The sequence below is a fragment of the Leiobunum rupestre genome, chromosome 1 (genome assembly GCF_980474605.1).
Source record: "Leiobunum rupestre chromosome 1, qqLeiRupe1.1.hap1, whole genome shotgun sequence".
NCBI classification, from domain to species: domain Eukaryota; kingdom Metazoa; phylum Arthropoda; class Arachnida; order Opiliones; family Sclerosomatidae; genus Leiobunum; species Leiobunum rupestre.
In genome coordinates this window covers 31,841,568-31,867,557 of record NC_143384.1, presented here as the reverse complement: position 1 = coordinate 31,867,557, position 25,990 = coordinate 31,841,568, and the positions used below count along the sequence as shown (strand labels likewise).

The 25,990-nt window shown below is 37.0% G+C and overlaps 3 protein-coding genes across 4 annotated transcripts; 2 read left to right on the top strand and 1 right to left on the bottom strand.

Annotated features, from left to right (window-relative positions):
• Nucleotides 1–37: 37 nt before the first annotated feature.
• On the bottom strand, nt 38–11,348 carry LOC149962128 (mitochondrial inner membrane protease ATP23 homolog). Its single transcript, XM_090178766.1, has 3 exons — nt 10,908–11,348; nt 10,480–10,832; nt 38–293 (listed from the first exon to the last, which is right to left on the bottom strand). The coding sequence occupies exons 1-3, from the start codon at nt 11,308–11,310 to the stop codon at nt 96–98; spliced, it is 954 nt and encodes a 317-aa protein (XP_090034892.1). The 5' UTR covers nt 11,311–11,348; the 3' UTR covers nt 38–95.
• An 849-nt stretch (nt 11,349–12,197) lies between these two features.
• LOC149962127 (PX domain-containing protein kinase-like protein) lies at nt 12,198–18,358 on the top strand. 2 transcript variants are annotated; one of them, XM_090178736.1, is made up of 15 exons: nt 12,198–12,291; nt 12,358–12,519; nt 12,659–12,850; nt 12,916–13,012; nt 13,073–13,224; nt 13,336–13,410; nt 13,471–13,575; nt 13,640–13,781; nt 13,848–13,972; nt 14,823–14,940; nt 15,004–15,082; nt 15,147–15,270; nt 15,326–15,412; nt 16,099–16,180; nt 17,306–18,358. In XM_090178736.1, the coding sequence occupies exons 2-15, from the start codon at nt 12,415–12,417 to the stop codon at nt 17,515–17,517; spliced, it is 1,695 nt and encodes a 564-aa protein (XP_090034862.1). In that variant the 5' UTR covers nt 12,198–12,291; nt 12,358–12,414; the 3' UTR covers nt 17,518–18,358. The 2 variants fall into 2 exon arrangements, with proteins under 2 accessions (XP_090034862.1, XP_090034869.1); XM_090178743.1 differs by having other exon boundaries at nt 12,202–12,309; nt 12,381–12,519.
• A 5,590-nt stretch (nt 18,359–23,948) lies between these two features.
• LOC149962126 (ankyrin repeat and SOCS box protein 5-like) lies at nt 23,949–25,754 on the top strand. Its single transcript, XM_090164470.1, has 7 exons — nt 23,949–23,964; nt 24,104–24,188; nt 24,380–24,550; nt 24,609–24,799; nt 24,856–25,141; nt 25,202–25,396; nt 25,461–25,754. The coding sequence occupies exons 3-7, from the start codon at nt 24,520–24,522 to the stop codon at nt 25,595–25,597; spliced, it is 840 nt and encodes a 279-aa protein (XP_090020596.1). The 5' UTR covers nt 23,949–23,964; nt 24,104–24,188; nt 24,380–24,519; the 3' UTR covers nt 25,598–25,754.
• The last annotated feature ends 236 nt before the right edge of the window (nt 25,755–25,990 follow it).

The window sequence follows — 25,990 nt, the reverse complement described above, 5'->3', positions numbered from 1 at the left end:
ACACTGTTAATTGTTAAGTTACTGTATATGTCTAAGTTATAAACTATGTGATATTTCAAAACAGTCTAAACTTTACTAGTATCTCGGGCCTACAATTAATCAAAATATCCGTAATGGTATTTCTCTCGATAACACTTTTCAATGTCATTGGATTTGCGCCGTAACCTTCTTCCTAATGGTTCCAAGTCGTTGTAACACTTTTCAAAGACGCGATTCACAGCTACCAGCGCGTCTTCTTTGCTGATGTCACGCACTGCCATTACGGATAACATCGCTTTTTGTTTCACACATTCCTACGGGGGAAAAAAGGTTCAATTCGTATTTACATAATTGCATAGTGGATAATAAACATAAGTATGACACAGAAGGAATTCGGTTAAAGGGGAACGGTCAAGCTTTAACCAGGTAGATAGCCCTATAGCCCATTAATACTAAAATTTATGGCGAAAACCGCATCAAAAAATATTTAGTGATTCATTTTTAATAAAATAAAGAAATTTCGGGAAATCGAAAAGCGCGCGTCCGCCGCGACACCTGGTGAGAAGTCGGTGAGACAGAAAAACAACGTAAAAGCGCGCGCTGCTGAAGACGCGAAAAAATTGTTTTTCACGCGCGGCGCGTTCCAGTTATAAGAGACTTAAGCCTAAATTGTGTGATTTTAAAAGTTAGGATAGTTCGCAAATCACTCATACGGGGTTAGGGGCGCTGGCGGCAGCCCCTAAGATGGCGGCGAAAATTCAAACCAAAGCACCTGGCGTTATTGATCTTTTGATACGGAAATAAGGCCATATTTGGAAAAGCTTGGCCGTTCCCCTTTAATGATAGTCTCTCGTGGAGTGATTGCGAAATAGGAAGTTTCCGAACCGGAAACTCGTCCTTTCCTAGTGTTTCCGTTGGCAAAATAGTTGGTTAGTTTGATGGCGAGAAATGCGAGCGTACACGGGTTTAGGTTTGAAATTCGGAGAAAAACTAACTTCTGAAATGGAGCCAGTGTTTATAGTAGTTATTTTTATCATCCGATTCAACAATTAATCATTATTTTCCAAACGTTATTTACACTTTTGAAAGCATTCCAATTTTCAATAGGCCTGGGCTGGTCCGTCGAAAAGGCTTCCCTCCTCCAAGGTTACGCCACCTAGACTCGTTTCGGTCGCGAACAGCTTGAGTTGGGGTAAAAACGTAAGCAGACGATTTTATCAATTTACTCTCTTTACAACTCCTTTTCACTACATAATTTTTAATTTAAAATTTTTATCATTGGTTTGTAAACAATCAAGGCTCTTTTTTTACTTCCACACCCGATATGATGAAAGGGGTTCGCTAGATCAAATATTCTCGCACATGGAACATATTCCCTGCACCAAGTTGTAACGTCTTCGGACATAAGTGGCCACCAATACTTTTGCTGTATTGCATTTAAGGTTTTCTCGATTCCGCGGTGACCAGACGTAGGCTCATTAAGGTAGTGGTGCAGAAATTCCGGAATCATGAAAATAGGCACCAAGACTCGCGAATTGTCTGAGTTCGGTTTCTTTCGATACAATAGTCCATTTTGAAGACAAAGATCTCTCACATTCTTGTACAGTAACGAAAATCGTCGATTCTTGTCGCCACTTAATTCGTCCGAACTGGGTTTCAATTGTGTATTCAAAACGTGTTTTATTTTCCTTATCGTGTCATCGCGTTGTTGCAGATCGACAAATTGAAGTGTCGTATATTTTGGTTCGTAGCTAAACACAGCGTCAGTAAGGTGATGGTCAGTACTTGGTTCAGGTTCAGCATCAGTCTGATTTATCCTTCTTGATAGAGCATCTACGTTACCATGTTTCTTTCCACATCTGTATTGGATTTCATAATGAAACTCTTCAAGTTTCAAGATCCATCTAGCAAATTTCCCTCTGGGTTCTTTCATGTTTCGTAGCCAAACAAGCGGATTGTGGTCGCTAATTATGATGAAGTGGCGACCAAAAAGGTACGGGCGAAATTTCTCCACCGCTTCAACCACGGCCAACATTTGGCGTTCGACCGTTGAATATTTTTTTTCACTTTTATGCAAAGTTCGGCTTTCGTAACTAACCGTTTCCCTTCCATTGTGAAGCTGTGACAAAATAAATCCGATACCCGTACTTGAAGCATCCGTCTCAACTCTAAATTCTTCCTTGAAGTTCGGGTACCCCAAAATCGGTTGTGAAGTTAAACAAGCTTTCAAAGTTTCAAAAGCCTTATTGCATGATTCCGTCCATTCAAATTTTGTTTTTGGCTTTACTAAGGCGTGCAGTGGAGAGGCAATACTAGCGAAACTCCGAATAAATCGTCAGTAGTAGGAAGAAAGTCCTAAGAATGACTGAACTTGACTTGTAGTACGTGGAACGGGCCAATCAATGACTTTCTGGATATTCTTTTTGTTGGGTTTTATTCCTTCACTAGATACGATGTGACCAAGATATTCTAGTTCCTCTTGGCAAAAGTGACATTTATGAGGATTAATTTTAAAGTGTTGGTTGCACGAAATTTTAGCTACGGCTAATTAATGATTCTTTAGAAAGAGCAAACATTTTATAGCAAGTACAGAAAATTTCAACAAAATCGGTTAAGTGGTCTTTGAATTATTATAAAAAGAAGTCGAAATGGTGGAAATCGAGTTTTTCGGCGAATTTCCAGACTTCTAAAATTCTTCTCGGCACCCATGACGTCAGAAAATGCGAAGTGTATCATTGGCTAATTGTCTGTAATACATTTCTTTACATCTGGGATTAAAGCAGGTTGATTTAACTCCCAGGAAAAAGTCCTACGCAGTAATAATTGAAATAGGCATACACAAGCCTACGTAGTAGAAAAATAAAAACGTCGTGTCGCGCGCGGTTAAATTTTTTTTTTTTTTATAATAATAAGCCTAATATCATGATTAAAAATCTCTGGTTTGAAAACTTCTACAAGTAAACCGAATCCCTCCACTTCAGTTCCTTCTATTTTAGGAATAAAACTACAGCTTCGATTTGCCCCAAAATTGCTCGTGCTACGGAGGAGAAAAATTTCAGGATTTTGGGGAGCGAAAAAGGTAGGTTTCGGACTCATCGTTAATACACTTAGGCTTGGAAACTTGTTTCGACAATGACATTTTTGGAAAGAGAACGTCCTGGGCTTCAAAACAAGCCCGCATTCATTAGTTTTTATTACTATCGATTTTTCGTGCAACCAACACTTTAATTCCGGCAGTTCGAAGACGAATAAAAACTTGTTCGAGACGCAACAAATGTTCGGTGAAAGTCGACGAGAATACAATAATGTCATCCAGGTAAATAAGACAAACGTCCCACTGCAATCCACGTAATACACAATCCATAAGTCTTTGAAAGGTACTTGGACCATTTGTCAAACCGAACGGCATTTTGTTGAATTCGAACAGTCCCTGTTGCGTAATGAACCCAGTTTTCTCCTTGTCCTCGGGATGAACTGCAATTTGCCAATAACCGGAAGCTAAATCAAGAGTGGTAAATAGCTTAGCACCCGACAAATAACAGCCCACGGACTTCAACTCGGCGAAATCACTTTATGATCCAACATTTGTTTTATTTGGGTATCAAATATCTCTTTCTGCGCGTTTGGAATACGGTATGGCCTCTTCTTAATTGGACGAGCATCTCCAGTGTCTATGCGATGTTGGACGTCTTTGACTAGTCCTAGGTCAAATTGTCTGTGGCAAATAAATCTTCATTCTTCAATAGAAAATTTCGTAACGCTTTCTTTTCGTCGGTCGATATTGGACAGTTATCAAGGTTAGTTTTATCCAGCAAAGACAATTGTCGTGAATCTTCAAACGAATTTGGTACGAAAGTATCACCAACTTTATGCACTTCATGTAAAGTACCAATAACACAATCGCGGTAAAGAGCGGTAGGTGAATTTCCAGTGTTTAGTAATCGAACATAAAGAGCGTTTTCGTTTGTGGCGACCAGCGATCTTCCCACAGCCAAAGTGTTCGATTGCCGAAACCCCTCTACTGGTTCAATAAGACCGATTGAATTCTTAAAAGCATCACGTTTCAAACCATTTTCAATTCGTCCACGAACTATCATTTCATTTTGAGCTGGTATTTCGACGTTTTCAACAAGAGTTACACGACAAATTACGGGATCGCTTGAGTGTTGAGATCGAATCAATGGTAGAGTAATATCACCAAATGCCAAAGTCTTTTCACGAAACTCCAAAACTGCTCCCAAAGACTCGAGGAGATCACACCCAATAACGCAGTCATTGACTAATCCGTCGGCAATAAAAACATCCCAACGCTTTTTGAACGAACCGAATTCATATTCTACCTCTGTCACTCCTATAACCTGTATAGCTTCACCAGTGATCGAATATATTTTTGGTCTAGTTTCCTCATTAGGCTTATTGATGTGATCTAAGAGTCCAAGGTCACGAGCTAAAGACGCGCGAATAATACTGATCGAGGATCCGCTATCGATAAGACCAGACGATTTAACTCCGTTGATCTTCACTGACCTTTGACTTGACTAGCTTGATTTGAATTATTAGTTCGCGAATTTCTATCTTGTCCAGCATACTGATCTGGGCGTCGCTGAAAATTGTAGCGATCTCCCCTGTTACGATTTTCGTCAACTTGACGTTTAAAACATTCTCTCTGTAGATGACCCTTTCTTCCACAATAGTAACGGGTTGGTCTCGAATTGCCATACTGCGGTTGCTCAAAGCGCGGTTGATTCCAATAGTTATTTTTATAAACTAACGTGGCCTTCTTGTTTTAATGTTGCTCTTACGTCACAGTCTCAACTTTCGCAAGCCTTCTAGCGCGCGCAACAGTCGCGAGGAATATAGGTTTTTTTAGCGCGCGTGCAAATCGCTCGTGCGCCAAATATACTAATAAAGCCGTGTCTTGTGACGTAAGAGCAACATTTTAACAAGTTGGGCAATACAACTTTTTATTTTATAAAATCAACTATTGGGAGCTGGGTAATACTGTACCTGCTCAACAAACTGAGGACCATAGTGCGGTTGATGGTTTAAAGGATAAGATGATTGATGCTGACTGAATTGTGTCGCTCGCTCATACGGAGTCGCGGAGTATTGTGGCGGATGACATTCGGGTGTATTGGCATTCATTTCCCGGCGAGACAATGATCCGGATTCTTGGCGGTATTTCTGAAGACATTGTTGCCACAAAATTTTCAGATTCAAATTCCCTGTTTTCCCTGACCATTTTAAGAGATTTTCCCTGACTTATTAAGGCCAAAATTTTTCTTATATATTTTACTTTTATCAGAAGTTAATAAATTTAGATGGACTTATATTTCAGTAAAAAGGTTATAGCAATGTTGAAAAAATTAGCCAAACATTCAAGGAAATAAAATGATAATCGTAGAATTTGACATTGATCTAGAGTTAAATTACCTTCAAAAAGTGCCAAGATAAAATTGAATTCCCTGACTTTTCCCTGAATTTTTACCAATTCTTAAAATTCCCTGACATTTCCCTGACGTTTTAGGCCCATTTTTTAATTCCCTGACTTTTCCCTGTTTTCCCTGACGTGTGGCAACCCTGGAAGACGTAGTTCAGCAACTTCAACAGCCAGTTTCGAGACCGTATCCTTCAATGATTCTATTTCATCGGTGGAATTATTCTTGGGTTCAGATGCGCTAACGGTCGGTCCTTGAGTGGCTCCCTGGCAATGGTTGTACGCGCCGTACGGACGAGATTCATTTCGTCGTAGTTCATTTAACGCTTCGAACCGCTTCGCAACCGACAAAGCTTCAGTCAAATCGCTTGGGTTGGCTTGAAATACTCGGTCTAGCAATTCCGGTCGAAGGCCATACAAAAATTGCTCCAGAATTAACGTATCGTACGCGATAACTCCTATTCCTGGCATGGCTCTTTCTACCAATCGTCGAAGATCCTGACAAAAATCCTCCAGGTGTTCTCCCGGCTGTTGAAATCTGGCTCTAAAACCTGCCACGTAAACTCGTTGTCGTTCCGGCTGAACGAAAGCGTCTTTAAGGGCATTAAGTAGATGAACGTACGATCCCTTCTGGTGCACTGTGAGCCCATCGTAAATATTGAAGGCTCTTCTTGTTCAAATTGGCAGGATTGTTCTCTTCTTTTCGTCATTCCATTCATTAGCGATAGCGCACACCTCGAAGTACTTTATCCGTGTTCCCAAATCACCATCACCATTGTACTTTTCGGGGGCGGCTTGGGTATTAGCCTAGCTGATTATTATTATTATTTTTTTTATTATTATAGTTGACCGATAAATGGGGGCAGGATCAACATCGGGGTCCGGTTGTCTTCGTGGCATTGCTTCTAAAACTTGTTATGTGTACGTAAAAATTCCTAAATAACGCGACTTTCCCACTTCTGCCACCAAAATGTAAAATTGTTTACGTGTGGGAAAAGTAAGACCAAATAACTAACTATGTTCACTCTGTAAAACCTTTATTCTCTAACCCTAACTATTTAAACAAGCCTTTCTTTTACAAATCCAAATTGCAACTGCCTAAATATTTTCAAAACCACCGCGCGCGTTAACAAATATACTTTCAAAAACTCGCATCTCGCGTCGCGTAACATTCTTGAACTAATTTAAATCTACTCTTACGTTTAATAATAATTTTGACGGTATTCCCATAGCCAATATTTTTCGTGTACTAACTTCATGCATTTAAAAACAAAATCTTTATTTAGTGAAATAAATATTTGATTTTCACTTAAAAATTAGAAACTATTTAGCCATTTTATCACTAAAATATAATATTGCTAACTATGTTAACAATAACAAAATTATAGACTAGAATTATTTTGTATAGGAATTTATCCTATTGCTAAATACTCGGCTAAATATAACAACTTCAGAGAGTGGCGGGATTTGAAATGGCCAAAATATGAAAATTGTGGGATTTTATAGGCCTTTTGGGGGATTTTGCTAAAAATATAGGATGTTAATATCCGCTCACGCTCACGTATTTTTGAGTGGTTAAATCGGCGCTCCTCTCTTTTTTGAGCGGTAAAATCGACGCTCCTATCTTTTCTCTCTTTCTTGAGCGGCAAAATAAGCGCTCCTCTTTTTTCGCTCTTTTTTTGAGCGGCAAAATAAGCGCTCCTCTCTTTTCGCTCTTTCTTGAGCGACAAAATAAGCGCTCCTCTCTTTTCGCTCTTTTTTTGAGCGGCAAAATAAGCGCTCCTCTCTTTTCGCTCTTTTTCGAGCGGCAAAACAAGCGCTCCTCTCTTTTCGCTCTTTTTTTGAGCGGCAAAATAAGCGCTCCTCTCTTTTCGCTCTTTTTTTGAGCGGCAAAATAAGCGCTCCTCTCTTTTCGCTCTTTTTGGAGCGGAAAAATAAGCGCTCCTCTCTTTTCGCTCTTTTTTTGAGCGGCAAAACAAGCGCTCCTCTCTTTTCGCTCTTTTTTTGAGCGGCAAAATAAGCGCTCCTCTCTTTTCGCTCTTTTTTTGAGCGGCAAAACAAGCGCTCCTCTCTTTTCGCTGTTTTTGAGCGGCAAAACAAGCGCTCCTCTCTTTTCGCTCTGTTTTTGAGCGGCAAAACAAGCGCTCCTCTCTTTTCGCTCTTTTTTAGAGCGGCAAAATAAGCGCTCCTCTCTTTTCGCTCTTTTTTTGAGCGGCAAAACAAGCGCTCCTCTCTTTTCGCTCTGTTTTTGAGCGGCAAAACAAGCGCTCCTCTCTTTTCGCTCTTTTTTTGAGCGGCAAAATAAGCGCTCCTCTCTTTTCGCTCTTTTTTTGAGCGGCAAAATAAGCGATCCTCTCTTTTCGCTCTTTTTTTGAGCGGCAAAATAAGCGCTCCTCTCTTTTCGCTCTTTTTGGAGCGGCAAAATAAGCGCTCCTCTCTTTTCGCTCTTTTTTGAGCGCAAAAACAAGCGCTCCTCTCTTTTCGCTCTTTTTTTGAGCGGCAAAATAAGCGCTCCTCTCTTTTCGCTCTTTTGAGCGGCAAAATAAGCGCTCCTCTCTTTTCGCTCTTTTTTTGAGCGGTAAAATAAGCGCACCTCTCTTTTCGCTCTTTTTGGAGCGGCAAAATAAGCGCTCCTCTCTTTTCGCTCTTTTTTGAGCGGCAAAATAAGCGCTCCTCTCTTTTCGCTCTTTTTGGAGCGGCAAAATAAGCGCTCCTCTCTTTTCGCTCTTTTTTTGAGCGGCAAAATAAGCGCTCCTCTCTTTTCGCTCTTTTTGGAGCGGCAAAATAAGCGCTCCTCTCTTTTCGCTCTTTTTTGAGCGGCAAAATAAGCGCTCCTCTCTTTTCGCTCTTTTTGGAGCGGCAAAATAAGCGCTCCTCTCTTTTCGCTCTTTTTTAGAGCGGCAAAATAAGCGCTCCTCTCTTTTCGCTCTTTTTTTGAGCGGCAAAATAAGCGCTCCTCTCTTTTCGCTCTTTTTGGAGCGGCAAAATAAGCGCTCCTCTCTTTTCGGAGCGGCAAAATAAGCGCTCCTCTCTTTTCGCTCTTTTTTGAGCGGCAAAATAAGCGCTCCTCTCTTTTCGCTCTTTTTGGAGCGGCAAAATAAGCGCTCCTCTCTTTTCGCTCTTTTTTTGAGCGGCAAATAAGCGCTCCTCTCTTTTCGCTCTTTTTTTGAGCGGCAAAATAAGCGCTCCTCTCTTTTCGCTCTTTTTTTGAGCGGCAAAATAAGCGCTCCTCTCTTTTCGCTCTTTTTGGAGCGGCAAAATAAGCGCTCCTCTCTTTTCGCTCTTTTTTTGAGCGGCAAAATAAGCGCTCCTCTCTTTTCGCTCTTTTTTTGAGCGGCAAAATAAGCGCTCCTCTCTTTTCGCTCTTTTTGGAGCGGCAAAATAAGCGCTCCTCTCTTTTCGCAATGGATTGTGTGTAAAAAACAATACTGAGGACAACTGATTTAGGCACAGTGTTTTGTCAAGACCAAAGGCTATGACTATATTGCACAATAGAAGATGTCACCATTGAGTCGGGAGAATACAATTACTTTTACAACCACATATTAGTTGCCAATTCTATCTATGGAGCTCTGATCTTATAGGACCTTGGCAGCATGAAGTTGCCTTTGGCTTTATTTTCCAATAGGGACTTTTTTCAATAGTTTTTATCCTGGGGAGAAAAAGTCTACCAGAATGGCGGCCATGGCCAAAGGTACGGCGTGACGTCATGCTGCCAAGTTCCTATTGAAAAAAGGATGGGTGACGTATTATATACGTCATGCTGCCAAGTCCCTATTGTGAAACATAGTATTTGACAGAGTTGGGCAAAACTCGGAGTGAATTTAGCTCATAATCTGATCATTAGGTTTTTGATCAACGAAATTAATAACCCAATTTTTGCCCACAACTTTTTGTACGGGGATTCTTTAAAGGGGCTCCAAAGTTCGGTGCCAAATGTGTGTAAAGTCAGTAAAGTGCGAAATTTACGGTTGACTCTGCCCGCCTCTGCCAAGGCCGAGGGGAATGAAATGCATGCTCAATTTTCTTTTTTTTTTGCCACTGAACTTTGGAGCCCCTTTAATATCTGGGACAGAAATTAAGCCAAAACCTAGGGAATTAACTAAAATATCTAACCAAACTGCCCAAAAATAAAAACCTACCCGAAAAACAGCTAAACTTTACCTGAAAAGAAGCAAAACTTAACCCAAATAGAAGCTATAACCTACCCGAAAATAAGCTAATACAGGCTTAATTGTGTGTACTAAGCTCTATTCACTCACATCAATATGGCTAAAAAGGCGTTTTGCAACCTAGCATATACTACACTTTTCGCATAGCTGAGCAGCCATTAAGGTGCTCGTGAGCGTAACAGATACAATATTTACATTTAGCCCAGAGACAATGCGAAACTTTGTGGAAAAATTTATTATATGCAAAACAAAACAAGCCACAGAACGATAAAGCACCATAGTCGAAATCGATTTTTTTAGGCCCAAACCTATGAGACCTACAATATCTCCCAATATTCGTCTACTTTGGCCTAAAATCTAGAAAATTATCAAAATAATGCACGTGCACCACGTGCTCATAACGCCAAAAAATTATTGAGGTACTAAAAATAACAATATTAACAAAATCAAGGAAATATATCCCCACCCAAATCCCCTACTGGCCCGGCTTAGATGGTAGAATTAGAAGAAAAAAAACACAAGAAAAATTCGATGAAAAAAATTTTAAACATTCTATAATATATACCCTACGGAATATCAAAATGTATCAATACTCATTTTACTTAGTATAGATCAAACAATAAAACCTCATCTTCATCAGTTCTACTTTTGTTGTCCCAGATATTAAAGAATAGCCTTTTGGATCACTATATATAATCCAACATCACCAAAGGTTTGTGGGCGCCTACATTTATTTATCTCTCACCTTTTGCCTTATATCTGATGATTGTAAATTTTGTCTATGTAATACTGTACTGATGCTAGTTATTATCAGGATACCTACCTCTGTCAACAATTATCACCACTGGTTAAAGAGTGTGGATTTCCATATGTTTTGACAAATGTACATACCTTATGCCGTTGTGATATATTGATGGGTGACGCAGAACCATCAATCATTGCACTCATGAATGAACAATGCATTAAATTGGCTGCTCGGATCTCAGTACAAGCCAGATGATCCACATTGGATAAATCCAATTTAGCTCTGCAGTAATCAAACATATGTACAAGTTCATGAGCTAATGCACCAACAACTTGCTGTTCACTGCGAGCAACATTCTGGCAAACTACAATTTGGTTCATTTTAATGTCATATCCTCCAGTTACTTTTGTGCTACAACATTCACACGATATATGACGTTTTAAGTCCAACTCGCAGCCTGATGATTTGAGAGCACTAAGCATAAGCTTTAAAAGTGGATCTAAGAAAATAATAAATGTATAAATTAAATTTGTTATAGGTCTCAAATGTTTCTATTCAACTTGTTGAAACTTACATTTATCGAGGCAATTCATAACATTTAACTCACATCGGGCTTTATCAATATCTCTTCTACTTTCTCCCAAAATTATAGTTTGAAACCACGTTGGAATATGTTTACCGCCTTCTTGCCGTTCTGGATAAAGGTCAGCGTTCGATTTGAAGCCTTCATATTTGGCGCTTTCTCCATCGTTTGCCAGATTTTTAGGCTCTATGCCTTGGTTAGCACTTTCGATATGGACCATACTTTTGACTTCTTCGTTTTTATCTTCAACTTGACTCTTTACCTCTTTCGCAACTACATTAACGTCTACTTGAGCTTTAGATTTACCAGAAATTTCATCACAAAGTCCATCGAATTCGCAAGAATTTGAAGCCGGCGAAGCCGATGCACTAACAGATGATTGCAAGGAACCCATTTTTCTTTAAGCAGTCGACAGACCAGACGGTCTTGAGTTGTGAGCAGGGCTTCCACATTTGATATCTAAAATTACCCTCTTGCGATAGTTTCCCATTTTAATACCTTGCTATATTTTGAAGCTTTTAGTACTAATTTATATAAATATTCAGTTTAATTCTGAAAAGAACTCCAATTATAAGGTTTAATTTATTACAAAATAACTTAAATTTAAATAATTTTTTTAAAAATATATCCACAAAAGTCGTAAACTGATATTTAGATCATGACTTTCATTACTATCTAACGTATTAAAAAAAATTTAAATTTGTGTCTCATAACATATCCATGGACTAAATATACAATAGGCTATGTTATCAGAAAAGCTAAAAAATTACTTTCTTCCCGTGGCAAGAACACTTTTCCCTCATTTTCCCGCGCAAAATGCCATTTTCCCTCACTTTTCCCGTTTTCCCTCTTAAATTCCATTATTCCCTTTTAACATTTTGGAAGGTATTTGCTCTCCCGGTGTTCTTTTCCAATTCGCGACCGAAACGAGTCTAGATGGCGTAACGGTGCTAGCTTCTCCGAGGTAGCGCCTAGTAACTATGATCTAGCGTCTGCTACATACAAATTAAAAAGTTATGAGCGTTTTTTTCCTAAATAAACTTATCAAAATATGAACAAACGATACCAAAATTATCTTAAAATGAAAGAATCATTAGTTTTAAAGTGGAATTTACGAATAGCAATAAGGTTAAAAATAATAGCGTCTGCTTTAGCCGCTACCTCTCTAGGTTTCAATTGCGAACCAAAGGGGGCGTAGCGGTAGTTTTCGTGTCGCGAATAAAAATAAGAATTAATATGAATCCCGCTCGAAAAAGAATGAGTTTAATTATAATAATATATTACGTGAGTCATAATCCCTATCATTAGCATTTCAGTACCGATAAAATACCGAAAACTACGTGTACAAAAAAAAATCCACCCGCAGTCTTGAAAGCTAGGAGGATGTAACCGGGTACGGCTAGTCAGCCTAGTCTTCATATTCCTAGTTCAATTTTGAAAGGAAAAATGATTTATCACCCATAGATTTCACAACGCCCCTTAATTTACATTGTAAACAATGGCTGTATTTGACAACAGAGTACTTTTAAATAAAGTTACACTAGACGATACGCAAAAAATAACATGTACCATAGAAGCCGCAGAAAATGCTCACGATCATACAGTAAATAAATCTTTCTTTACTAATAAAAACAAATAATAGCAAAGTCTTAGTGCTAAGCATCTAATATTGTCGGTTTTGGGCATTGGTTAACACATTGCAATATGTCAAATGACATTAGAAAAAATTTCTATAATTACAGGTTTATTTAATGAGGGTACAAAGGGGTCCCATTGCTGAAAACACCTGGCAAGTCTGGCGACGCTATAGCGATTTTTCTAGTCTTCATTCCTACCTACAAAGTTCTGGAGTTGAGCAATTAGTACTACCTCCTAAGAAAGTTTTTGGTAAAATGGACCGTGAATTTGTCGCAGAGAGACAGCAAGGGTTACAGGTTGTTATAAAAATATTCCCTGCCCACTTTTATACTATCCTAATAATAAACTTTCTTTTCGGTAGAATTACATCAATATAGTTCTATCACATTCCGTTTTATCTGCAACGTTACCTGTTAAAAGATTTCTAGATCCTCATAATTATGATATGAACTTTTTAGGTATATTTTCATGATTATATAACTATGATAATTACATTCTAAATTATTATATTCATACAGAGAAAGCGTTACAACATGTATCTATGGTCTTTCGCTCAGAGTCCCAGTGGGAAGTTGTTGAACCATTACCCGAATTAGGGTGGAGGTTGCGTAAACAATATTTCTTAGTCAAACCTAAAATTGATCCCAAAGAAAGATTACTATTATATTGGGTAAACACCATTTCAAAATAACTTTATTTAACGTACCTATACTACAATGACTTTTGAAAATATACTTATAAAAAAACTCATTTTGATGTAATAACAACAAAACTATATTAGGTACCATTTGGGCCTGATAAATTTATAGATGACAAAGATTTACAAAATGCAGTCAAACTACTAAGCACCATTCAGGTATTAAATCCTTTAAACAATGTTATGAAATTGTAAATTAAATTTGTGTCATTTTTGTAGCATCCTTATTTATACCCTTCCGCATATTGCGGAGCTACTGATAATGGAGGGGTTGTAATCCGTAATTTCAATCAAAATGGAACGTTACGTGATGTGATATGCAAAGTATTTTCGAAAAGAAATGAGAATTATAATTAATAATTACAAAATACAATTTCTGCTTTTAAAGTGTAAACCAAGAACGCCTTTCATAAAAAAATGTACGCCAAAGGCCAAAAATGAACCTCAACTTCCAACTGATGTTATTAGCAGGGTTGGACGGCAAATATTAACCGCTTTAAAATTCTTGCACGATAAAGGATTCGGTCATGGTATGCCATTTTTGATAATTTACAAAATGAAATTGCAATAAAAAGAGTTTTCTTTCCGTCGCAAAGGTCATCTACATTTGGGAAATGTTATTATGGAACAGGATCGTTGCCAACTATTAGAAGTTGAAAATAATTTATTCGGATTACCATCGTTTTATAGGCCTTTAATCGTCCAACTTCGCAAAGTTCAGGTTAATAAAATTAAGGGATGAATATCAACACACCAACACATGTCCAATTTTTTTTAATTTCTCTGGATACTTACGACGATACTGAACATTTCTGTGTCAAAATTATTCTGCGGAAATGAAAATTCGCTTAGATATTAATTTTTGAAAATTAACATTTTCTAGCGTTACTTTTCCGTTTGTGGTACAGTAGGATACACTAAATTTTACGTTTTGTGCAATATTGGGCGGGGACAAAGCATTTTCTATTTTTTCTTGGTAAATTGTCCACAAGGTCGCGATGCTAGACGGCCCATTGTGATTAGCAAGAATGGGGTTGATGTGGCGCCGCGTGCCCCCAGCTTGAAAGTGTAGAGCACGTGCAGCGTCAGGCACCAACACTTAGTTTATGATTATATTTTGGTATTTGCCACAATACTTTTTTTTTCATTCGTCTTGTGTTCAGAGATAGGTGATCTACCAAAATTAGCAGAGGGCACACGGGCAGTTTAACAAAATTTTGCCAAGGAGGATGGCCATGTAAAAAATTTTACAAACATTTAATTTTGCTAGTTTAACCATTTCCGCAAATAAAAATTGGACAATGCTTTACTTTTATTGCATATTTATTTCTTTTAAGCCCATCGTGTATTCTACTTCACCTACAACAATGAAGCGGGCCAAATTTTGGTGAAAAGTAATTTTACAAAATTCATTTTTCCGCGAATTTTCATTTCCTCAAAATAATTTTGACCCAGAAATGTTCAGTATCATCTAAAGTATCCAAAAAAAAACAAATCGGACATGTGTTGATATTTTGCCAAATTAAGAATTAAAATTGTCATTTTTAAATTAATTAGTGTTTGATTTATAGACGTTAGAAAATATTGATGTGTATAGTTTTGGTCACTTATTGTACGAATTAACATTTGGCGAGCCATTGCTTACGCCGACTTGCGATTATTTTCCACAAACTTGTCCGCCTGAATTGAGTAATGTTTAAATTGGCATAATATTTAAGGAAAATAACAGTAACTTACTTATTTTGGTTCTAGGAAGCGTTTTAGAAGCAATTCTGACCAACGAAGCATGTAAAAATGGACTCCCATCAATCGCAAATTTACTTCTTCATCCGTAAAAAATGCACACTGTTTTTATTTTCAATAATAAAAATTTAAAATAATAAATATTGCAATAGGTTCTTTATGAATGTAAATAGCTCTGAAGGAAAAGTAAGTTTTAAAGTCTCTTCGCAAATGAAAGAATGTTTGAGAAGAGGACGAGATCAAATGGAACATAGGCTACGAGAGGAACAGAAATTGGTATGATAGGATTTAAAATTTCGTGTAGTTCCATAAGTTAATAAAAATTTTGTAGCTCAGGCATAACCAAAGAGTATCCAGAGCTCAGGCGCAATTAAATTCTACGGATCATATTAAAAAAAGGCAAAGTGAACGTAAAAAGGTGCACATTTTTTTAAATATCAAACACTCATATTTCGAGGAAACTTGTCATAAATTTCTAACATAAAGAGTATAGACTTACACAGAAAATTTCCGATTTGTAGCGTTTGTGGGTTAGCACATAATACAATCATAAGTGGATAATAAAGATAAGTATGGCACAGAATGAATTCGGTTAATGATAGTCTGTCAAAGAGTGATTGCGAAATAGGAAGTTTTTGAACGGGAAACTAGTCCCTTCCTACTCTTTCCGTTGGCAAAATAGTTGGTTAGATTTGAAATTCGAAAAAACTAACTTCTGAAATGGAGCCAGTGTTTATAATAGTTATTTTTATCTTCTGATAAATATTAGGAGCAGTTCGCGGAGAGTTGTCGGTACATTATGGTTTAATTTGTCATTGGCGAAACAGACTATCATTAAAAAATTTGCATTGGGTGAATAGGAATTGTCATACTTATGGTTATTATCCACTTATGTTAATATTAAGTTTGGTATTTGTAACTTTTGCGGTTCAGAAGATATTGCGTACGCCTAATTTGGACAACGAATACTTAAGAAATGGCTGAATATACAGATATAAAAATGTGTATATTCTATTCTTATTACACGTGGATAATTTAAGTCAAGTTTCAGTAACATGTGATTGCTTTATCTTAAATTAATCAAAATTTTCAATTAAAATCTAGCAACAAAAGCAGTCTGAACATAACCATAGTAGTGGGGCTTCAAATGGACCTACACCAAGTCCCACCCCACCAACTCCAACAGGTAATCTACCTTTATTATAATTAAATGTTACTTTTAAATTCACTGTAGATTTATACAACTTTGTTCTAAAATTTTTTTAACGTATATTTTTTATATACATATTCAATATTCAAATTAAATAGAAAATTTGGTTTTTGATAATTTTTTTACCCCATTTTTGCCCCAATGCGGCAGGGCGGGTAGTCAGCTGATTGGGAGACTCAGCGCCACAGCACGCTACCAAAAAATCAGTTTGTACCGTCTTAGTCTATGCCCCCTATCTAAAATTTAATTTCTCAATTTTCAAAAAGATTTAAGATCATTTAAAAACATACATAAAATATGGCATTCTTATTTACATTTTGGCACACTTTATGTATGTTTTTATATGCATGTTTGGTGTTGTGTAGAATACCTGTGGTAATGGTTTTGCATTATTTTTTACTTTTTGGGAATTTTTCTATGATTCTATTCGTGTTTTCACAAATATGTAGATAGTGGCAGTTTCAAAAAGGGCATTATAGTTGACTGAATTTAAAATGACAATTTTGCTACTGACACTACCACTACATGTTTTGGGCAAAAGCTGTATTTACCTGCTTTTTAGACCATGACATATTAGAGGTATTTTCACTAGAAAAATAAATTTCAAAGAGCAGTCAATTACAAAGACAGTTTGTGTTAAAACCAATCATTAATCATAACTTTCAACTTTGGTTGTATGATGGAAACTAAATTAATCCTTGGTATGCTCATACTAGGACTTTGCCCGACAAAACTAAGCCTTTATGGCTTGGTAGTTTGAAATGATTATGACACTTTTTAAAAGTGTTGCTCTAACTTTTCAGGCCAACTGCTAGCATTCTATAATCCCTTTCAAATTAAGCTTTGGCACCAGTCTCACATTAACTAGGCCTTGGTTTAAAAAAATCTTAAGCCTTTTAGGCTTTGTAAATGTACCTTCTTTAAAATGTAAAACATATCGCTATAAATTTTTTAACTAACAGTTGCTACTCCCATCTATAATAACTGACAAAGTGCTGAAATGGTAGAAAAACCAAACAATCTTTGTAATAGTAATGCCAATTTGATGTAGCTGAATGGTCAAATACACTATTTTTAATCTAACAAAATTTTTTATTACAGCAAGCCCTGTACCTTCCAGTGTGACACCAATTCCCCCCATGGGTCCACCGCCACCACCCCCACCTCCTCCTCCAACGCCAATAACGCCACTCCAGGGAGAGATTCCACCTCCGACCACTGACCGCAGTGCCCTTTTAAGTTCTATAGTTACTTTTAATGCAACAAAACTAAAGAAGGCTAATACAAAAGATTGCAGTACTCCCAAAGTTTAAACGTTACCGCTCAAAGTCTCTAAAAACAATGCTAAGAAATTAAAAAAAAGTGAAACTGTGAAAAAGTCATTGGTATTTGTAAAGTCTTTAAGTTTTGTATTTGGTTATTTTATGCGCAAGACAGGAGCACTATGTAACTTATTTAGTTCTAAAGGTTTTACAAGAAAAAAGTCTTAAGTAAATTGCAACTATAACTGGTCCAATTAAAATATTCTTAAAAAATAATCTAATCTTTTAAAAAATTTAGATTGTTTTTGTATTTTATGTTTCGATAGAGGGAAACACTTGTCTTATAAAACGTGTCACGTTAATCAAAATATGGTTTGGTATATTTAAGAATATTTTCATAAGGCTCTCTATTAAGGTCTGATTTTAAAAGTAAATGACTTTCATGATTGTCTCTAGTTTTTGTTAAGGGAAGAAATTTTACTTACTTAAATTAAGCTCATTTACTTCAGTTTCTATTTTTTTTTAAATACACAGTGCTCCTAGTTGTTGAAACCAATTGTTTAAATTATGCAAATTATTTGAAAAACACTATAAAGTTTAATCTATTAATTGCTAATAAAATACCAAAATTCTATTTTTAGCTACAATTTTTTAAAATTTTGAACTTTCAATATTTATGCTTAAAAAAATAAGCTAGTAAAAGTTTAATTTATGTACAAAGTACATAATAAGTGTAAGACCAGCAATGTCAAAGCCAAATATTTCATTTGTTACTGGATTAAAAGATTTATTTATTATAATTCCACTTTCAGCTTTTTTTTGGTATCTCTGTTAATTGATATTAAATATTTAAATGCTATATAATAAAATATCTGCTCGAAGTTTATAAAGAATATAGTTTTAAAATGGTTCCTATTATTTTATGTTCAAAGTTCGTTCAAATTTATTGTACTACTGATTATTACAAATAAATTACATAAATATAGAATACATTTTCTTTTTGGGTTGATTTTCTTGTGGTCAAAATCACGGTTGGCGATTGAGTTGTTTCGAGGTGTAGATATTTTTAAAAATAGAAAAGTTAAATTCTGGGGTACCCTTATTGCGATTTTTTTTAGTACTGGTATTCTAGGATTTCGAAGTAATGGCACTGTGACGTTCTAGTACGTCACCCATGCTCTTTCCTATAGATAAAAAATTTGCGACCAAAATGGCGGCCATGGCCAAAGCTAGGGAGTGCTACTATTTATTTATTTATTTCTTTTATTTGAACAATAAACATCTGTGAAGCCGTTGCCGACTTGTAGTAGGGTTCTGCTACCCATGCTGGATTTGTCACCTGTCCGGGCTTGGGGACGCTGGCGTAGGGCACTATGATGATAGGCCTCCGGTGGTATGGTCTCAGTTACTAGGTACACCGGGCTCACCGGGCTATACATTCTGACACACTGTATCAAAGATAATATAACTACGTACCCTAGATTCGAAATCACGGCGTTTCTCGATAGCGCGTTTTCTCATGAGGCTTTTACCAAAGATAATTTAAACTCGTACCCTAGATTCGAATACTGAGAGCTTTCCCATTGACGGTTTTGTTACGAAGCGTTTACCCTTTTCCGGCACGTGGCCTCAGAAAAATCGGGCTCCACAGCAGGGTGATAAATAAGTAATTTCAATAGATATCCCAAGATTATATTACTTACCTTTAGTTTTCTTTCGCTTAGAAACATTTTTAGAGCTACAGGCATGTTCCATTATTGTTTTAAAACAATATAACGCAAAAATATCTTGTATCTTGAAAACCGAAAGTCAAAAACCACGGTTTTAACTAGATGTCGGTAGCCCTGCCAGCTCCATGGAGGCAGTTTTTTCCGACTTTCGCCGGGAACTCAGTAAGAGCAAAGATAATTTAAACTTCGTACCCTAGATTCGAATACTGAGAGCTTTCCCATTCACGGTTTTGTTACGAAGCGTTTACCCTCTTCCGGCACGTGACCTCAGAAAAATCGGCTCCATCGGTTGCGGTAAGGCGCCATATTTAGGCCTAGATTTGTTTTATTTAAAACAAGAGTATTTATAGAAACACGCTTAATTGTAAATCATATGTTTCCAATAAAATTTACTTTAACAAATGGTAATTCTGGTGCTTGAATATCTTCTTTCGGTAATGATGCCAATCTTGAAGAATTTCTAAAATTTCAGGCAAATATTCCTGAAGAATGTCGATGTTAAACACGAACCCTATTAAAATGGTAAATAAAATTGAATGAACTATTAAGTTTAGTCCAATTATGCTTGAATCGCTTGTAAGATTATATTACTCACCTTTAGTAAGTCTAGGTTTTTTCTTTCGATTTGAAACTTTTTTAGTGTTATAATTGTGGTCCACCATGTTTTAAAACTTCGAGTTGAACGCAAAACGCGTCAAATTACGCACCGCAACTTCCAAAAAAAAATTAGTTTCTATCCCTAGATGGCAGTAGTGCGCCACCATTGGAGCGAATTTTTTCTGAGTTCCGGCGGGAAGTGGGTAAACGCTATCGGCAAAGCGCGAGAGAGTGATTTCGAATCTAGGGTACGAAGTTTAAATTATCTTTGGTAAGAGCCATAGAAATCGGATAACAAACTAGAACGATTTTTGAAATTTGGTCGTGGGGTCCGATTAGAACTTTTAAAAAACCCTGCCTTTGGCCCATGCTTTTCGTATTCAAATCGTGTAAGAGTATATACTCAAAAGAAAACATATCTTTTCACAGGTTAGTGTTAGAAATAGTTTTCTTTTTACCATAATTTCCAATCGCCAAGAACGCACTAGTAAACGCGTTTCTTTCAAATCATAGAAAGCTAGTTTTTTTAAATAAAAAATGAACAATGGTTCAAAATTCCATAATTAAATATTTTAGGAGTAATTACTCAAACAAAAACATATCTTTTCACAGGTTACTGTTAGAAATAGTTGTTTTACGAGCAATGGTTTTGTGGGAAACTGGTGCACAGTACTGCCGTGATTTGCACAAAGGCATTAACGACCATTTTTGACATTTTAATGTTTTAGTTTTATCTGGGTAAGTTGGTGGTGCTGATTCTGAATCTGAAATTAGTTTGTTTCTAGCCCTCTTAGGTTTTAAGATATACGCTTGTCACAAAAGCATTATTTCGGTACTTTCACGGAACTACTTCGCAAATAGGCATTAAGCGCAATCCTTTACTTAGCACAAAAGCATTTTATGGGTTTATCCAATCAGCATTAAATGCTTTTGTGCGAATAATTTAAGTAATATGAGATTACCTTTAAATAATTTGCGCAAAAGCATTATTGCCTTTGTGAACATTTAAAACTCAAAAAATACCATGCACATCGGAATTTAACTTAAAAAGCGGGATAAAGGAACCGCTAGTTTCAGTCAGGAACTATAAATTTAAAAAGAGCAGAAAAAATACTACTAGATAGGATATTTTCCAGAAAATTCTGAGGGAAAGTTTTTCATTGATAAAAAAAAGCAACAAAACTGAGTTTTTCTTAAAATGACGTTTTGGTCGTTAATGCCTTTGTGCAAATCACGGCAGAGTAATGGTTTATCGCGAATATCTACGTTAGTATTGTATGTACGGCTATAAACCCAATTATGAAAATTAGGGTCCGGCTATTTCCCACAAAAAATGTTCTATCAACATTTTACATACGAGCAATCGTGGTGTCGTATTCGCCGTTTTAACGTTGTACCCGAAACACGTCTTGCAACTTTGCGCCTTCGTTGACTTAAAACGCATCCGCCGCTCTTCATGTAACCGCGTTTAAAATTTACCACCCAGCTAACTCTTGTTATTTTTGCAATAAATCGCTTGAAAACGAAGCTATTGTGAAGGTTGTGTGAGACAAAATGGTGGGAAAGTCGGAATAATGGGTCACTTCAATTTAAGTTCATATTGATTGCCGTAAGGAATAAATCCAAAAGACCAGTATCAATGCTTTGAAAAGAAAACACGACACCGATGAGACTTTTCGACATGTAGAACGCGAGGGAATCAACCTACCAAATGATATAAGAAATATTCCACTGACAATTTTTCCCGTTTATATGAACTTAAATGTAATATAAAATCGTCTTGAAAAATCGTTTATCGCTTTATAACATTCAAAAATAATATAATACGTGCGTTGACAACACAAACTTTACCTAGACGAGCAGATGTTCGGTTATCTACATGGTGCGGGAAAAATATTATTTTTGAATGTTATAAAGCGATAAACGATTTTTCAAGACGATTTTATATTACATTTAAGTTCATATAAACGGGAAAAATTGTCAGTGGAATATTTCTTATATCATTTGGTAGGTTAATTAACGTTTAATTATCGCCAACTTTACATTAATTTCAATGGGGCGGGGGAAAACTTTTAACAAAGTTACGCGCGAGCGCGACTCTAGAGGCAGCGCAGATGGCGTTACTGTCGTATAAGCCAAGAATCTAATCGGTGCCTTGTCAGCCATTCGATTAAGCCACGGACTGTAACAGTCCGTGATTAAGCGTTCTAGTTTGTTATCCGATTTCTATGGTAAGAGCCTGCGTTTACGTGAAAGTGCTTGATTTCGAATCTAGGGTACGTAGTTATATCTATGAGCAACAAACACAACACCCCACACAAGGAGAACGCAACCCGTCAAAAGTCGTGGATTTTCTTGTGTACGTTTTTCATTGGCTAGACGCTTTAGCGTCTGCTGCCGTCGGAAGGGAAAAATTCGGAAATTGTCTTCCCCCCGCCCGTAAGACGTTCAGCGTAAAGGCTCGTGACGCTCGTCCAATGAAATTCGTACACAACCCTTCGTTAGCGTGTTTAAAGGCTAGCTGCGTTCTCCTTGTGTTTGTTGCTCCTAGGTTATATTATCTTTGCTTGTATACAGACTTCGGATTAGATACAAAAGTAGTGTGGTTCCAGAATATAATGTACCACAATGAGTTCATATGTCATTGAGTGAGAGAAGAAAAAGAAAAAAAAGAATATAAAAAAAATATTTACAGACAATGCCCGATAGGGACTAGAGTATAACATAAAAAAGAGGGGCAAAATGTCAATTGTACATGATTAGGGAACAGTGATAAACACATAGAGATAGAAAAGACGGGAAAATTCACCCCTCCCCCCGCGCATGTATGAAAGCGGAGATGGGCAGAATTTGCAACGCCATCTATCCTTCCTTTGTTTACATCTAATGACAGTTGATTTTAAAAAAGTCATAACGTATTTCATTTCACCGCGCGTCGATGGCGCCACCTGCGGCTTTGTAAAATTCCCATCATGCTCTTTTTGGTCGGACGTCATCAAGTGGAGCCATTTGGTGGAAATGGAAAATTAGTTTTCAATTTCTGTAAGCATGGAGGATCCGAGATTTATGTTTTGTTTAGGAATAAGTAAAAAATAACCTTGGTTCAAAAACCTCTTTCGATAGCAGACACGACCTATATCACGTGAACGGAGAAATTACTAACACCAGAATGATGGCAGATAAAGCTGACGTCCGACCAAAAACCGGGGCAGTCTGGGTAATTCTAACAGCAATAGGCGGGAAAGGATGTTCTTATTACCGCTATGGGATTTTCCACTCCAGAATACTTCTCTCCTCCAAGATCTGCCCATCTCAATGGCTTCCTACATTGGCGAAAAGGGGTCGGCACTCGTGGTCAACTTCGCCAGATACAATAGTGCCTCTATTTCTTTTCTATCTCTATGGATAAACAGGTTATTAAATCCAAAAAAAGAAAGAACAAAATATCTAATACTTATTGAAATGGTCTATTAAAGAGGTCCGAAATTTGGGAAATAATTTCTTGGGGCAAAGAGTTCCAGTCAACCTTACTCAGGGCCGTAGCCAGGTTTTAGAGGTAGACCGGGCGAACCGTAATTTAGAAGGGGCCAGTAGTATTCAGTGCCGTCTTTATAGATTTAGTTCGAGGAACGCCAGGTCGGGCGAAAAAATTCCAGTATAGGAAATTTCCTATATCTATGCCTTGTTTTAAATTGGAAATTTGGGCAACTCTGGTTTCAGGGAATATAACCTCTATAGTATTTCTGACATTTTCGGCGCGGAAATATTCCTTAAAATTGTTGCGATCTTTCGTAATATATTATTCATATTCCCTTTAAAGAGACCAACCCTTTCACGTAGGAAAGTTTTGGAACCAGCGTTGCCAACCTGTACGATAATTATCGTTTTGTACGATTATTTCACCTACCGTACGATGAACGATATCACAACGTACGATATCGGCAATTGTACGATAATTCAGTAGTATGTACGATATTACAACGTACGATATCATAGAAATCTCATAGGTAACTAGAATGCTGCCGCCTACGGCCGAGCTTGACGCCAGTTCGCCTTGAACCTTCAGCTAATGAGAGGCCGTAGAGACGAAACGAAAACTGACGGGTGCTGATCCCCTTTTTTGTCAGCCCCACTCTACTACCCTGTGGGACAGTGAGAGCAAGCTCCCGGGGTAAAAAGGTTATTCATAAAGCCTCCTCTCTCTTCCTCCATGTCTAAAGAGAGAGAGAAGAACCGCTCCCCTTTTCTAATCGCTAGTCAGATATTTTTGAAGCGTACGATAAATAAAACTGAAATGCGATATTTTTCAGGTGTTGGTACGATAATTCTATTCGATGAGGCTGGCAACGCCGTTTGGAACCACCCAATGCAACCATTTTCCTTCAAATAGAAAAGGTTTTCGACCGCTTTTATAACATGGAAATGACGTCCCATCCCATTTCGCTAGACTATTAAATTTGAAATTAAACTTTTAATAATAATAATCTACAGCCAGCTAGGCTTATACTAATTGTGCTAAAAACGTTTGACAATTATATTACCGACCATACAAAAAAACCCTATATGATATATCGCATATATTTTAGGAGGCTGCAGTTTGAATCCTTCTATAGCCTCATGAGCATGATGAGATCAATAATAAGACCTTGAAAACAGCTGAACGTGTTTATAAACAATACAATGCGTTTGTAGACGAAACCAGTAAACCAGAGTAAACTAAATAAAAATGGGCGAAAGCACCACAGAACTGGCTTGCAGTAATGGAAAATAAATAAACAATTGAAGTTTCAAATAACTAATGTTTCTTATTCCTAGTATTGGAAAAATTTGGACCATATCCATTACACCGCGCTGCAGAAGTAGGACGTAGAGATGTTCTAGAGAAATTATTAGCGCTGGGATACTCAGCAAATATTTCTAATGAAGTGTGTCAAACCCCTTTGCACCCAGCCTGCTTACACGGAAGGGTTGATATTGCGTGTCTATTAATCGACAATGGTGCTAAGGTGCCTTATTAAAAGCTTCTAAACTCTTAACCTGCTTTAATAAATTCTGCTTGCAGATTAATGCCCAATGCATAGATGGTAGCACACCACTTTGCGATGCATGCTCAAGTGGTTCAATTGAATGCGTATCTCTACTTATGAGCCACGGAGCAAGGGTTAACCCACCATTTGTTTTCACGTCACCAATGCATGAAGCTGCATTATATGGCAATTGTGAGTGTTTAAAAATGATTATAGAAGCTGGTGGAAAGCTCGAAGCTAGCGATTGTCATTATGGCACGCCACTGCATGCAGCAACTCAAGCTAAAAAACTAAGCAGTATACGAACTCTACTAGAAGCGGGTAAAACAAAATTTTTTATAGCAACACCTAAAAATATTACTGAATAACACATTTTCAAAGGTGCCAATGTAAACGCCACCAAAATACATCAAACGCCTTTACACATTGCCACAAATGATGATAACTTTGAAGGGGCAAAACTGCTGCTCGAGTTCGGAGCAAACGTGTATGCCTCGAACAATCAAGAGAAAATGCCGCGTGATTTAATACCAAAGGCGGAAAGTCTGCTCCATTCATTGCTTCAACATTACGAAAGTAAGGAATACAAAATAATTGCAAAAAGTATAGAGATAGTCTTTAAAAGTAATTAATATTAAAGGTACCCCAGCTCAACTTAAAGACCTTTGTAGAAGAAGAATACGTACAGTTTTAGTGCAGCAATATAACAAATTGTCAGGGCTGCACCAACTTAATTTACCTAGTTTTTTAATTAAATATATAAAATATGAATGTTGATTATTGCGTAATACAGTATTTATTTTAAAATAAGGAACACCTGTACCTCTTAAAAACTCACTAGAGGGCGCTCAAAATTAGGGCGTTGCCATAAACTTTGAAGGTGGTGTTATTTGGGAGACCAATTAAACTGTTAAGTACTGAATTAAAGATTTTTTTGTTGTGTTTCAAATTTGGTGTCTAAGGCCTTTGGCCGACACGAAAAGTTTTCTTTCAAATGGCTATTTTTACAGCAAGTTTCAAAATATCCAATTGTAGAAATGTGAATATAACTCAGCGCTAATAAAAATGGCCGATATAAAGAGGTCTTCAAACCCTAATATATTGATGTAAATTGTAAATAAGGTTAAAATATAGGAAATTTTTAAGTTTTCTCCAAAAAATTAATCTTAG